Source organism: Podarcis vaucheri (genome assembly GCF_965113315.1).
Source record: "Podarcis vaucheri genome assembly, chromosome: 11".
Lineage (NCBI taxonomy): Eukaryota > Metazoa > Chordata > Lepidosauria > Squamata > Lacertidae > Podarcis > Podarcis vaucheri.
The window spans coordinates 64151652-64167587 of record NC_138749.1 but is presented as its reverse complement, the minus strand read 5'-3'; the positions used below and the strand labels follow the sequence as shown (position 1 = coordinate 64167587).

Genomic DNA, 15936 nt, shown 5'->3' with positions numbered 1-15936 from the left:
GATCCATGGCTTTTTGCAGTGGAAGGGGGCTTGGCCAAGCCTGTCTCAGTGGGGGCCCTCATTTCAGAGGAGGCCACTTCTCCCCCTCCCCACTGTTGCTGCTGCCAATTTGATTTTCTCTCCTAATCTACACCAGATGCAGACCCTCCAAATGTCCCTATTTTCCAGAGATGTCCCTGATTTAGATTTGCCATCCCAGTTTCTGATTTGAATGTCCTGCTTTTCCTTAGGACGTCCCTATTTTCATGTTGGAGGGTATGACATCACCTCCCAGAGGGAAGGAATAAGAGATGCGGAAGCTACTGCTCTTTGTCATGGCTCCTCTGACCTCTTCCTTGCTGAGGCTAATGGGCACTACAGTAAGGAGCAGCAGCAGCAGCAGCAGGGACAGGAGTCTCCAGAGACAAAGTGTGGGCCTCTTATTGGGGCTTGGGCCTTGTCAGAGAATGCTGGGAGGAAGATTTTCACAACTGTAGCTGCCCTTCAGCTTCTTTGGAAATCTGGATGTATTTGATGATTGCCAAAAACATCTGAAAGTATTAATTCCTGCTGACCTGTTCTATTTAGTTGACCCAAATTAACACACATAGCTGTAAAAACGTAGCTTTACACAGCCTAGATTGGGGCTGGGTGGGAAAGGAGTGAAAACTAATCTTCTACATGCTTGATTTTTAAAAGGCACATCTTGCATGGCAATTGAAACATAGAATGTAGTCCAACACGCAGAATGTTCTGAATCAGCTTACCTCCTCTTTAGCAATGCGCATCTCATCTGTAACATTTGAGAAAACTGTAGGCTGGATGAAGTAGCCTTTGTCTCCCCAGGGGCCTCCTCCACATTCCAGTTTGGCTCCTTCTTTCTTCCCACTCTCAATTAGTGCCAGGATTCTATCATACTGCTCCTTATCAATCTAAATAAGAAATATTGCACTGATAAGTCACTCTCCCAGATATTTCTTTGGCCTTAAGATTAACAAAGCAGAAACAAAAACTCTACCAGCAAGAGATGGAGCAAGAAGTTGCCTCTGAGTGGTTGGATCTGTGCCACCTTTCCCCATGAAGTTCAGTAATTAGGACTTTAAGCACAAAAGAATTTTTCTTTTTTAAAGCAGCACTGCTTATACAGCCTTCTCCTTTTGTCTTATCCAATTTCTGTTAAAAAATATTTTTGGATGGCATTTTCAAACCAATGACTTTTCAGAAGTGAATTCAAAACTGATTTCAAGACTGCAATTACATGCAGTAGTTAGCAAAAGCTAGTCAGTAAAACCGATTATAAGCTGATTAGAGAGGAAACCCTACTGCTTAATTTGTACTATATCTTCATTTCTGGCATTTTCTGCACCAAAGAAAAAGTAGAAGAATTATGGACTTGGGATTTTTAGTGCAGAGTCTTAGATCCTTGACATATCCCACATGAGGGTTATAGAAGATCTCCAGGCATAGGACAGTATATAAATTCAATAAATAATAATAATAATAAAAAAGGATGTTTCCAAATGTAGGTGTTGGGTTTGGGCTGTGTTTCAGAACAGCTAAGAACTGATTCCAATGTCATGGCTATGAGATGGAAACGGATGAAAACCTTTGAAATAAGGCTAGTGTAGAATGCTTGAAAACCACCCACAACACTGATGACCCAGATTGTGGGGAGAGTCTTTGCAATCCTTCTTGTGACTGGATACCTTCATGAGAACGCAAACACCATATTGTACTTATAATTGGCAGCAGGAGCAGCCACACGCTTCTGCCCTGACCCAGTGTTGCATCCCTGTTTCCGTAACACCCCCAGACTTTGTGTGTTGAGTGTAGATGTTTGTAAAGGGAACATGTCACATGAGCAGTTGCTCATGCTTAGGAGTTCCATGTGATTTTGAACTGTGTACAAATACAAAAGGTTTTCTTGCCAGAAAGCACATTGAACATTCAGCTGTAGGCTGGAGACAATGATGATGGGACCCTGCTCCTTCAGCTAACACATGTGTGTGGCTTGAACAGGGCTAACATTTGCACTATATTTACAGCAGTTTCACATCCTATAGATTCAGATGGAATACGCCAAGGTTTTGTACATCAACACTTCCTGCTGCCCAAAGCCTCAAAGTCATATTGCCCACTTAAGCATTTGAATGCTAAATGCAGTTTATGAAATTTAGTCCCACTCTGTGAAAGTTTCTTAATAAATAGTTCCATGTTAATCTGAACATCCTAGTTTCACCACAAGCAGTTAGACTAGTATTATTTGTATTAAATATGTCTGTTTTGTAGGAAGAGGACTGTCCATCCATGAGCAAAATCAGAGTCAGAAATGCATTTTAAAATAAAAACCCAGATGTCTAATAAACAAGGCAACCCTCATTCCTAATGACAGGTGCCAAAGTATTTGAACCTGTTTGCCAAAGTGTCATACATTGGGGTGATGTTCAGGGCCCCCCCTGCAGGGTTGGGCTGACTGAAAGGCATGGCAGAATTGTTGGTTAAAAAGGAGGTTGAAATCAGTTCCTTAAAGGCAGCCTGGACAGGTGTGCAGAGGAAAACAGGGAGAGGAAGCTTGCCTTGACCAGAAATCAAGAGAGTCAGGGAATGCTTCAAGTGGGAGTCAAGAGAGTTGCACACAGCTTTGATTTGATGCACAAAGTTTGTAGACAAGAAAGACAACTTATATAGGGTCAGAAAAGGGCAGGAGCCAATGCAGTGAAGAAGGGGTCACAAAGATCCTATAAAGCTACTTTGGCTCAGAAGGGTTTGTGGTTTTCTGCAGACTTGCAGTGGCATAAGAAGAAATACTCCATGCCATCTCCCAGGATGCCTGCATTTTGAGTCCACCTGTGGCTGACAACACTGACCCAGGTGATAACCCTGACACAAAACACCGTTCCTTACCTGAGGACCTTGATTTACTCCCGGAGCCAGTGGGTTTCCAAGTACATTTTTCTTAGCCCTCTCAACACTCCTACGTACAAACTCATCATATATTGGCTCTTCCACAAAAATTCTAGACCCAGCTATGCAGCATTGTCCCTGATGGTAAAACAGGCCAATGTGTGCAAATTCCACAGCACTGTCCACTGCGAAGAAAGAGACACAGAAGAGGCCAACATTGAGCATCTCAGTCAATACTGTAAATCAAAAACAGCAGTCCTTGCAACGTAATCTAACAACCTGGTTTTTCACTTGCTTAGACACCTCCCCAAACTAACATTAAAAAGCTTTGCAACACAGTGGAAGGGGGCGGCTTTGAAGACAAGAAATCTGAGAGAAGCATGTCACTCACAATCAGCATCTGCAAATATGATATTGGGACTTTTCCCCCCAAGTTCCAAAGTGACTCTTTTCAGGTTGCTCTTCCCAGCAGCTTCTTTGATCATCTTGCCAACCTAAAAGAGAAGACACAACTTGAAACTGTGGTGTGTAACACCATATTTAGACTGCGGTCATTGCTTTGCAAGAGGTTCAGGCTGACCTCTCTTGTCAATTTGAGAGTGGAAAATAGACCTCCAGCTCAGTGGTTGGGCACATGTGGTGCATGCAAAATGTACCTCTAGTTAAAAATACAGTAACTGTAATATGCAGAGTAGAGAACTTTTCTCTGTCTAGGAGACGCTACTAGTCAGGCAATACCGGCCCCAATGGACAAACAGCCTGACCTGGAACAATGCAGATTCCTATGATTAACAGTGCTTTACTAATGGGATATATTACAAAATATCTGTGTTCTGCAAGCTTTGGGGGACTTCTCACACAATATATCAATAATCCTTGGGGTTCAAATGATGGCTCCTGGAAAGTCCATGGGAGTCCTGCCACCCAGATTGGCCAGGCTGTGTGGAGTGTGTGAAGTGAAGGGGTTGGGTGGCATATGAGGTCAGCTATACACCTTTCTCTCACCAGCCCAAAGTGTGTGTAAGTGAAGGGGGGGTGAGTTCCCGGGGGAAAAGCCTGGATTGTGAAAACACTCTGAGAAGGTTAGCTCTGTGAGGGGAAAAGTGGCCTCCTAGCACCCTTAACAAACCAGCAGATCCCAGAAGCCATGACTGTTTAAAGTGGCATGATATTGCTTTAAATGTGCAGTGCAGATGGGGCACAGCCAATTCAATAGCAGCTTCAGTCTAAGAATATTAATATCAAGGAAAGTGTCAGGAGTGGAGCTTAACAGTTGCTTATATCAACTTTTGGGGGCTAAAATGTGGCCAAAGTGTACAGATGCATTTTTGTCAAATACCCTGCACAGTGAAAAATATCTCGGTCCCCCTCCACACTATTCTTCATTAAAAGTAGTCCTTTCTAAAATACGAAGCATGCTCACAATGAGGGAGCTAAGCTACCTATTTTTGTAGAATGCAACTTTCTGTATAAAAAAGAGAGATGAAATAAAAATGTGTATTTTTATTTTTAAACTGAAATTTGAGGGGGGAAACAAAAGACTATGCCAAAATCCAAACTTCACCCTCTCCTCAGCTTTGAAGAATCAATTTTATATCCAAAAATTCTTTTGCTTGAAGAGATATTCTTTCAAATCAAACACTATGTAGATGTGTTTGAGGTAGAGTATAACAAGCAACAAATCATTTCTGCGACATTGTTTAGGAAGCTCACAGTCAAAAAAGGTTAACATAATTACACAACCTAGGCATTAAATCACTTGTCAGAGTCTGTGTGGGTGGGTTGAGGACTTTTGTGGTGTCATTTAATCACAGGGTTAGGCAAATACCTCAGTAGAGCCGGTGAAGGCCACTTTATCTATGTCCATGTGACTGGAAATGGCTGCGCCAGCCGTGGGTCCATACCCTGGCACAATATTCACTACTCCAGGTGGAAATCCTGCCTGAATATCAGAGGGGAAAGAACACAGTTGTACCTCTCAGTCATACAGTTACTGAACCTGTGTTATTTACAATATTTCATCCCATCTGTTCTCAAAGAAACTCAAAGAAAGAGTGCATACTCCTCTCTCCCCCAACCCCCAACCTTCACAAAACCTTGTGGTAAAATGCATGCAACACTATTGTGGTGAGTGAAAAGCTAATACAGTGGTACCTCAGGTTACATACACTTCAGGTTACAGATGCTTCAGGTTACAGGCTCTGCTAACCCAGAAGTAGTACCTTGGGTTAAGAACTTTGCTTCAGGATGAGAACAGAAATCGCGTGGCGGCGGTGTGGCGGCAGCAGGAGACCCCATTAGCTAATGTGGGGCTTCAGGTTAAGAACAGTTTCATGGTTAAGAACGGACCTCCGGAACGAATTAAGCACTTAACCCGAGGTACCACTGTACTTGCAGAAGACGCCACCTCCCTTCCAGAGGCAGCATGAGAAGAAGCTCTGTCGTTGCTCTGGCTAAGGTGGCTGTCAGGGGTTCAGAAGCAGAGACGCAGAGAAGGGTGGAAACAGAGAGCGAGGGGGAGGAAGCCGAAGGGAGAATGAGTGATGATGACGACCCGAGATCTCCAAGCCTAAGCAGTGAGTCAGAGGACTCCCAAAAGGGAGCCCCAGTGAGCAGAGCAAGGGGGGGATCCGGGGGGACACCCCAGGAGGAAGGGAACAGAGGAGATTCAGAGAGCAGCAGCTGGAAGTCGGGACCCACGCTCAAGACTGAGAGCAGCAGGGAGGAAGGCAGCCAGGCATCGGGTTCCGGAGGCCGTCAGCAGGAGGGAGGGCACGAGTCAGGGGTGGTCACGCCCTCCTCAGAGAGCGAGGCAACGGTCAAGAGGAAAGTAGAGAGTTGGGCGCGCGCGCCAAGTTCAAATGCAGCGGAAGCTGGAGCAGTAAGCAGCCCGGAGAGTGAGCCAGGTCCCAAAGCCCGCCGAAAGGAAGCGGAAGGATCAGGGGGGTCAGCGTCAGAGGAGAGTAGAAGGGAGGAGTCCCAGGGGGGCAGAAGGACCCAGAGACGTAGGGAGAGGCGAAGGAGGTGGAGCAAGGCTAGGGTATTAAGCTGGTGTGCAAGAGGCGGGGACTCAGATGGGTCTTCGCCGACCTAGGGCAGAAGGTGTAGAGCTGCACGCTGCAGTTCGGAAATGAAACCTGTAACTCAATAAAGACTCTTTTAAAGTGGAAGCTGTGTGGCGTGGTCCTATGTGAGCTGGGACCTGGAAGCAGCTCTGACAGTAAGACCCATCTCATCAAAGCTTCAGTAACCTGAAACCTCGCAGCGGGAGCAGAAGCCGCTAGGGGAGGAAGAGGGGTGTCTGTAAGCAAGCTCACAAAGGTTAGCAAGATGACGGAAGAACAGAGGATCTCCGCGCTGCAAGAGGCAGTGACCCAGTTGTCCTCAGAGGTATTGGCTTCCAAGAAACGGGAGGAGGAGACTACAGCCGCCTACAGAGACCTACACGCCAGGTTTGAAATGCTTGTTAAGCAAGGGCAACCGGGACCCAGACCGGAGGGCGTGGGATTGGCACGGAGAGCAGGAGGGCTTGTGGCTCACTTCGATGGGACTTTGCAACAGTACCCTAATTTTAGAGCAGACGTAATGTGCGCACTGCAACTGCTGGCAAAAGACTTTAGAGATGAGGAAGAGAAGGTGGGGTTCATATTGTCCCATTTGCATGGGGATGCCAAAGCCTGGCTGCGCAATTTGTGGAGGGATAAAGATCCGGCGCTTCAGAATGCAGATGCCTTTATCAAAGCGATGGATGCGTGTTTTTTGTCTACTATTGATGTGGATCTTGCCAGACGGGAGATTCATGGACTAAAACAAGGGAGGGCGAGCGTCCGGCAGTATCACGCCCGATTTTTTGCGCTGGTCAGTGCTTTAGAATGGGATCGGGATTCGCCCCCTGTCAGAGACCTCTTCTGGGAGGGTCTAAGTTCTGCGGTTAAGGATGAAATTGCAAGGGGGGAGAGGCCCCGAAGCACGCAGGAGGTGGTCCAAAGGGCGCTGACTGTGGGGGTGAGGCTGGAAGAACGTCCATGGTGCAGAGATGAAGGACGTGGAGGGCGCGAAGCAGCGAGAAGTTTCTCTTTCGTTCCGAGGGAAGCAGCGCGTGCGCAATCCACACCTCCGCCAGGAGGGGGAGGGGAACCGATGGAGGTTGGAGGTGCAAGGGCTCAGTCAGCAGCCAGAGCCCTAGCACCGGCAGCAGTGAAAGCGAAGCCTCCTAGAGGGAACAGGAAGTGTTACATCTGCGAGGATCCAGGCCATTTGGCGAAGGAGTGTCCCCGGAGGCTCCACAAGCACACTGCAGCCTCAGCAATGGTGACTGCAGCAACGCAGCAAGGAGAACCACAGCAGGGAAACGACGATGTCTGGCTGGAGACGGAGGCACTGGGGCCCAGCCAGACGCATCTGTGAAGCAGCCCCCAGCGATATTGCAACCCACGGATCCCCTCCCACCCAAACCAGTGGTGCAGCTCACAGCGTCTCTCCAGCTACCCAACGGCGTCACTATCGAAGTGCCGCTTTCTGTGGATTCTGGAAGCAACGCGGACTTTATAGCGCAGAGCTTTGTGGAGCAGCACGCTATACAGCTATTGCCTGCCACTCTGCCCCTGCAAGTCGTCACAGTGGATGGCAGAGAGTTGCTAGGGGGGCAGGTGGTGAAGCAGACGCCACCAATGGTGATGCGCCTTGGCAACCACAGGGAAGTCATCAGTTTTAATGTCACCCAACTGTCGGACACGCCCATTGTGTTGGGCATGAGTTGGCTGGACAGGCACAGTCCGACACTGGCTTGGTACCAGAGACAACTGATCTTCGGCTCCTCTTATTGCGCAGAACACTGCATCCTGCCCCGACGGGAGGGAGAGGAGGAGGAATCACAACTGCAGTTGGGAACGTTGCAAGCGGTACCCCACAAATACGCGAGCTTTTTGGAGGTCTTCTGCGAGAAGGAGGCGGACAAGCTACCCCCTCACCGGCCATATGACTGCAAGATTGACCTCCTACCGGGGGCGACGCTGCCGAAGGGGCGGCTATACTCCATGTCTGAAGATGAAATGCAGGAACTCAAACAGTTCATCAAGCATAACCTGGAGCGTGGCTTCATCAGAGAGTCCAAGGCAGTGGGGGGCAGTCCCGTTTTCTTCGTGAAAAAGAAAGACACGCCCCAAAAAAGACTCGTTGTGGACTACCGCCTTTTGAACCAGATGACCAAACCGTCTGATTACCCCATGCCCAGGATTGACGACCTCCTCGCGACGGTGCGCAAGGGACGCGTGTTCACCAAGTTGGACCTACGAGGGGCGTACAATCTCATCCGCATGCGGGAGGGCGATGAGTGGAAGACGGCCATGTTCACACCGCTGGGCACCTACGAGTACAGGGTTATGCCCTTTGGATTACAAAATGGCTCTCACTGTTTTCAAGCTTTTATGCATCACGTGTTGGAGGGACTCCTCTACAAGACATGCGTCTGCTTCCTGGATGACATCCTGATTTTCTCGGACTCGCAGCAAGCTCACGACCGAGACGTGAGGGAGGTGCTCAGCAGGTTGCAACAACATAGACTGTACGCCAAGCTGGAGAAGTGCCAGTTCGACACGAAGGAGGTGGATTTCCTGGGATACAAGTTGTCGGACAAGGGGATAGCCATGGACAGCACCAAGGTTCGTGCGGTATTGGATTGGAAGAGCCCGCGCAACCGGAAGGAGGTCCAGCGGTTTGTCGGCTTCGCCAACTTCTATCGCAAGTTTATCAAGGGGTTCGCGATGCAGACGGCAGCAATTACGGACACGCTCAGCTCCAAAAAAAAGAAATTCATCTGGACGGAGCAGGCGGAGCAGTCCTTTCAAGCGCTCAAGCGTCTCTTCGCATCGGAGAAGCAACTGCTGCATATCGACCCCAGTAAACCGTTGAGGGTAGAGACAGACGCGTCAGACAGAGCCGTGGGAGCTGTTCTGCTGCAGCGAGACCCGCAGGGGGTGTGGCGGCCGGGAGCGTTCTACTCCAGAAAGCTCAGCAAGTCGGAGCAGAACTACACCATCTGGGACAGGGAGTTGCTAGCCATTCATGCAGCTTTCAAGGCGTGGAGGCACTTCCTAATCGGCGCCAAGCACACGGTGCAGGTCTGCACGGACCACAAGAATCTGGAGCACTGGCGCACGGCTCAGTTCCTGAACCAGAGGCAGATACGTTGGGCGGAGTTCTTTGCTGACTTCAATTTCCGAATAGAGTACGTCCCAGGCGACACCAACATCATGGCGGATGCACTGTCCCGAAAACCGCAATACCTAGAAGAGGTGACGCCAGCGGCGGCCATGCACATCTTCGCACCGACGGCGTGGGCGTGTGCCTCAGCTACAGTAGACCTGGATGCGGTGCGACGTGCATTGCGGGACGACTCATTCGCACAAGACAAGATGGCGGAACTGCTCAGAGGCACGGCTACCACGGACGAGTTCCAGGTGCAGGACGGCTTGCTCCTACGCAAAGGGGCTGTCTATGTACCAGGAGACGACCTTCGCGCCAAGGTACTGCAACAGTTGCACGACGCACCCACGGCCGGTCACTTTGGCACAGAGAAAACGATGGAATTAGTCGCGAGAGACTTCTGGTGGCCCAGGCTGAGAGGGGAGGTCGCGGACTACGTCGCGAGGTGCGACACCTGCCAGAGGGCCAAGCCGGTACACAGACCACCGGCGGGACTGTTAGAACCGCTGCAAACGCCGTTTGAACCGTGGGAGAGGGTGGCCCTGGACTTTGTGACGGATTTACCCAGCTCGAGAGGCAAGACAGCTGTGCTAGTGGTGGTGGACTTGTTCACCAAGATGGCACATTTCATTCCGTGTGCGAAGGTGGCCACGGCGGAACAAACCGCCAAACTGTTCATAGATCACGTGTTCAAAGTGCATGGCCTGCCACGGTCTATCCTGTCCGACCGCGGACGCCAGTTCATCTCGTCTTTCTGGCAGAAGCTGATGGGTTTTCTAAATGTCAAGGTCAATCTGGCATCAGCAAGACACCCGCAGACCAACGGGCAAGCAGAGAGGGTCAATGCCATCATGCAGCAGTACCTGAGATGCTATGCCAATCAACAGCCTGCGACGTGGGTGGATTACCTGCCGCTAGCCGAGTTCGCTTACAACAACACGAAGCACGTGTCCACAGGAGTGACGCCGTTCTTTGCCAACAATGGGAGGCATCCCAGAACCTTCCCGGGACTGGAGAGAGTGGGGGAAGGAGAACCACAGACGGCGGACGCGTTCGCGTCAGAGCTGCAGGCGGTCCACGATCAACTCAGACGGCAGCTGGAGCTAGCTAAGCACGCCTACAAGGTGCAAGCTGACAAGCACAGGCGGGTTGGCGAAGTGATCCAAGTGGGAGACTGGGTCTGGTTGGCAGCCCACGCAGTGCCGACCAGGTCACTTGCCAAGAAGAAGTTGGGGCACAAGCAGATCGGTCCGTACCAAGTCGAAGCGCAGATCAACCCGGTAGCCTTCCGACTGGCGCTGCCGGAGGGTTCCAGAATGCATCCGGTGTTCCACAGGTCGGTGCTCACTCCCTACAAGGCACCTCACAGGTTCCAGGAGCCAGGGACGGCGCCAAGTCCGCTCCGGGAACGGACGGAGACGCGGGGGGTGAAGCACCAGGACCACATCAACGAGGTCACGGAGATTTTGGACTCCAGATGGGGGGAGGAGGGAGTCGAATACCTCTTAGCCAGAGAGGGCACCCGGGCCAGCGCCAATAGCTGGGTACCAGACTACGCTTTGGAGGAACCCCTGCTCAAGGACGAGTTTCATGCCCTCTTCCCACACAAACCCATGCCAGCGAGCTTCTTCGACGACTGGTTGTTCACACCCACACTTTCTTCCAGCACGTTCCATGGATTCGACTCAGAAGGGGAACCCGCACGGAGCACCCGTTCCCCAGAAGGTTCACCGGCAGGTTCGGCATCAGGCAACTCGTATTGGTGGGACGATCGACCAGAGGAGCAATGGCGCAGAAAGTGGCTGGAGATGCCAGGTCGAGCGACCGACGCAGAGACTGACATGGACGTGTTCGGGGAGGACCTCGGGTTCGAGCACGGCGGTACAGAGATGGAAGAGCAACAAGTCAACGTCGACGACCGCGAGGGGGAAGACTCGGAGGTTTTCAGTTGGCGGCCACCCACGGGGAGCGACCTGTATCCAGCATTCCCTCCCATGATGATGGAGCACCCAGCACCCACACCTGACAGCGGGGAGGGGGGAAGGGGGGGCTTCGAGGGGGGGATGGATGTCAGGGGTTCAGAAGCAGAGACGCAGAGAAGGGTGGAAACAGAGAGCGAGGGGGAGGAAGCCGAAGGGAGAATGAGTGATGATGACGACCCGAGATCTCCAAGCCTAAGCAGTGAGTCAGAGGACTCCCAAAAGGGAGCCCCAGTGAGCAGAGCAAGGGGGGGATCCGGGGGGACACCCCAGGAGGAAGGGAACAGAGGAGATTCAGAGAGCAGCAGCTGGAAGTCGGGACCCACGCTCAAGACTGAGAGCAGCAGGGAGGAAGGCAGCCAGGCATCGGGTTCCGGAGGCCGTCAGCAGGAGGGAGGGCACGAGTCAGGGGTGGTCACGCCCTCCTCAGAGAGCGAGGCAACGGTCAAGAGGAAAGTAGAGAGTTGGGCGCGCGCGCCAAGTTCAAATGCAGCGGAAGCTGGAGCAGTAAGCAGCCCGGAGAGTGAGCCAGGTCCCAAAGCCCGCCGAAAGGAAGCGGAAGGATCAGGGGGGTCAGCGTCAGAGGAGAGTAGAAGGGAGGAGTCCCAGGGGGGCAGAAGGACCCAGAGACGTAGGGAGAGGCGAAGGAGGTGGAGCAAGGCTAGGGTATTAAGCTGGTGTGCAAGAGGCGGGGACTCAGATGGGTCTTCGCCGACCTAGGGCAGAAGGTGTAGAGCTGCACGCTGCAGTTCGGAAATGAAACCTGTAACTCAATAAAGACTCTTTTAAAGTGGAAGCTGTGTGGCGTGGTCCTATGTGAGCTGGGACCTGGAAGCAGCTCTGACAGTGGCCAACTAATTAGAGGTTTTAGGCTTGTTGTGTTATACCAACAAAAGCAGTTGAAGTTCCTTCTTGAGATGCATTATCTTTTCTTCCTAGAAGGCTAATAGCTCTCTTTTGCAACACAACCCTGTGGGGTGGGGACTGGGGCAAAGTCAAATAGCAAGTTTTGTGGCTGAGCAGGGATTTGATTCTGGGTCTCCCCACTCTTAACTCCAGCCCTCTAGCCATGACCTCATGCTGGCTGTTTAGCATGGATGTGCTTTATTTCACATTCCCCTGTGACTCTAAAAGTATGCACGAAACATTCACTTCAGTATCCTTATTGTTAGGTGGCAAACTGTTCCTGATGGGAACACAGTGCAATCAAAGCCTGATTACTTGGTCAAAGGTCTGATTCACACATAACAGTTGTGGCAAAAGTGCCTCTGCCATGCAGCCAGATCCCTAAGTGTCCTAGTAAAGATCCCTATATAGGAACCACAAGGGCTGGCAATTATTACCTGCATTTGCATCACTGGGAAGGAGAGGCCACCTCGGAAGCAACCATTTCCTGCCCACCAGATTTCCTGTTTGAACTGAAGTTACAACCTGTGGGTGTCGTGAGGGGCAGAGCCATGCCAAAGTGGATTCTGTGCTGCTGCAATTAATTTTAGCAAATGCATTGGTCTTGAAAGAGGCTCTGTTGTGAAGAAAAAATATTTGACAGATTGCCTTATAAAGCAACCTGTTGCCTTCTCAGCATATAGTCTGTGATGAAAAGGGCATATTTATTATAAAATGTGAGGCTTTTTTTCTGGCCTAGAACATGCCACTAGTACCTGATAGTCTTTGTTTTCATGCCACTGAATATAGCCCAAATGAAAAATCGGTTGTACTAGTATTGTCTTTTAAGCTGAGTGAGTACATAGGTTTTTAAACTATGTGGTTTGACTGGCTTGTGAATCAGAGGTCCTGTGATCTGTCATGTTCTGGTCCAGGTGCTCTCCAAGTCTTACATACACACACATGCACAGCTGCATACTGTATAAGGATTTTGTTCACTTGCTTCTTGGAGAGTTGACCAGGAATGGGCTGGGGACTTAGAAAGTACAATAAGCTTTGAAGGGGACTCAAGTTCAAAGGTAGTTGGTGAACCTTCTGGTAGCATCAAGTCAGAACTTTTCTGGAACTTTCCAGATCATGGATCATTGACTCACAAACAAGTTAAACTGGAGGCACTTGATATTATTCAACAGGTTTAGTTTAAACCCTGGGACTGTGTGTAAGGATCTGAAGCCTAGACCACTAATCCAAGACTGGCATTAGAAAATAACTAGAACCATGATCTCAGACTCTGTCCTATCAGCAGCCAGTGAGGTAAGAGGACAGAAAACACTCCGGGCCTCTCTTCCTTTCCATGGTTATTCCGTTTTGGTGGCTGCAAAACTAAACCTATTCAGCTGGAAGAAAATTCTCTGTCTACTACAGAATCACTTCCTTTCCCCTTCCCCTTCATCTTGCCCCACCCTGGAAGGCTGCATTGTTTATGTTCAGGCTTCATTCAGCAGAAGGGCTCCATCTGTTTAAAAATCTGTTAATATCCATAACATGATCGACACCCTTAATATTAGAATGTTGGTCTTTAAGGATTCATTTATTGACAATCTATGACTTTTGAGCAGACTCTCATTGCTTTATGAAAAGTGAAGAAGAGAAATGCTAGTGAATACCAAAAAATAAAATGTGAATTCCAAATGGTGATTTTCAGTATGAGTCACCCGTTGCAGGCAGAGTTACTTGTTGACCCATAACCATTTAATTGCAAGTGGCATTTCACTGTTTGCTCACTTTTGCTGAGTCACTGTTGCCGTGGTAAGAACAAGATATGCTGAATCACTTTTGTTAGTTCTTTGGTTGGTTACTTATTAGCAACACTTGCCATGACCACAATTATCTTCAGTTTATTTTCCTTTTGTACAAAAGGGGACAGGGAAAAGATTTTAGTTTCAAACCTAACCTCCTACATGAGTAAGCTCCATTGACTTCAACAGGACTTGCCTTTGAGTAAGCATGGTAAAGACAACCACCTTAGCCTTAGCTCCTCCATGCTGGGAGTATTCTTAGCTTATTTTTCTGCTCAGGAACCACATAAGATTATTCTTCACTCCAGGTTGCATAGCAAATACCATTGTGCTGAAGAATCCAACAGAATGCTTAAAAATGATTGTACCTGTTACTTTCATACAGCAGTTCTAACTATGTTTTCTAGAAACTTAGGGCTTACCCACACTTCCTCTTGTTTCATGGCTTTCCTGCAGGGAAAACTGCTCCTTAGTGCTCAGTCGGTGCAAACAGCAATTCACGTTTTCTCTGGATTGACATTTGCTCCAATTTAGCACCAAAGAGCCAGTTTTCCATGGGAGAGTTGTTGGGCAAGGGGGAAACTTCTCTGATCTGTGCCTAGGAGGCATGGGCCAAGTGGAAAACTGCTCAGATGTGTGCTTTCCAGGCATGGGACAAGATGAGTCCTTAATGCAGCCTGATTTCTACATGCAGCAGAATGGAGTGGGAGAGTGTACCAAGGTTAGAAAGTGGGCTGTCGAACTTTGGATTGCAGGTGGCATATCCAATTGTTCAATGCTTCTGCACTAAAACAAAAACTATTCCTTCCCTGCAAGAAGAAAACCAGCAGATCTATGTCTCCCTTTGTTACCATCTCATTTGGCTGCATTGGTACATCTAGCCTACATCCTACTGATCTGAAGGAGAGTTGCTTCTAAGCAAAGACATTTTGCATTACAGCCCTATAAGGTGTGCATTTATCCTGGGCACACCAAGCATGATGCTTGTCAGTTTTGTGCTTGGTAGGGTAAATATTTCAGTCACAAAGTTAAATTAATATCTCAAATTACAGACAAGAGTTTCATTACTGAGATACTTGCATGAAAAACCACCTCCCCCGCCCCCACCCTCCAGACCAACATTCTGCTTTTCTGAGCTCTTGTTTGCTTTTGCTTCCAGAAGGCCCTGATGATTGCCAAGATGTTCAGTTTGCTAAGCTGCTAATGATTTGTTTTCTGAGCAATTTAGACTGGAAAGCTATGTGAGGCTTCATGCCCTTGACTTGCTTCAGTGGTTTGCAGTGCATTACAATTCCCCAAGACAAGGTTAGACATGCTGCAAGCGGCACCGACACAAAACAGAACAGCCCTCACTGTTCAGAAGCCCTGCGAAGGTAAGGGCTCACTCACAGTCACATTTGGGAACATGCACATGGCAGCTTTGCTATGGCAACTCACCTCTTTAATTAAAGACCCCATGTGAAGAGCCGTTAGTGGAGTTTGCTCTGCCGGCTTGACGACCACGGTGTTTCCGCAACAAAGAGCAGGGGCAATCTTCCAGACAAACATAACCAGTGGGAAGTTCCACTGAAAAGGCAGCACAAGAACAGATGACCAACAAATCACAGCAACACATTCTCCTATCTTTCATATTCTCCTCACATCCTTTATGCTCCCTAATGCTCTGTGGGTCTTGTGCATTTTCAGATTCAATAAGCGATGAAGTGAGCCCAAGTGGACTCTTTGTCTTTTCAGTGTGCTGGCTCGGGGCTTATCTCATGGACTGACCCTGATGACAGAACCATTGCCGCCTGTGAGATCTCCCCATTCTCTGTGTGGCAGTGGCCTAGGATGACGCTATCTTTGCATCCCTGAGAACACCTCCTGGGCTTTGGCTATGACACCTGCTAAGCAGACCCACCCTTCCAGTTCATGGAAGATAAACTCATTCTTTCCAAACCCTGAAACAACTTCTGAACTGGAAGTGTGTTAATTGAACTGATAAACAGCTCCCTCCCCGATTCCCTTTGTTAAATGGACCTCTTGCAGGAACTGAAGCAGGACATTGCAGGTTGCTTTGATGGTCACAACAAAATAGCTCCTTTTGGGGTCTCAATCATATTACAACACAATTGGCTGCTGAGCTGCAATCAGTGTGTAAGGTCTTTATGATTGCGAGTGGCCTGTCTATCTAACCAAGAGAAGGC

At 49.3% G+C, this 15936-nt stretch overlaps 1 protein-coding gene across 1 annotated transcript in view; it reads right to left on the bottom strand.

Annotated features, from left to right (window-relative positions):
* ALDH1A1 (aldehyde dehydrogenase 1 family member A1) overlaps nt 1-15936 on the bottom strand; it is a 75637-nt gene that overhangs the window by 7629 nt on the left and 52072 nt on the right. Inside the window, exons 7-11 of the mRNA XM_082241607.1 lie at nt 15188-15316; nt 4712-4825; nt 3275-3377; nt 2884-3068; nt 747-911 (exon numbers count right to left, since the gene is read on the bottom strand). Of these exons, the coding sequence (XP_082097733.1) occupies nt 747-911; nt 2884-3068; nt 3275-3377; nt 4712-4825; nt 15188-15316 (696 nt within the window). The remainder of the gene's footprint in view (nt 1-746; nt 912-2883; nt 3069-3274; nt 3378-4711; nt 4826-15187; nt 15317-15936) is intronic.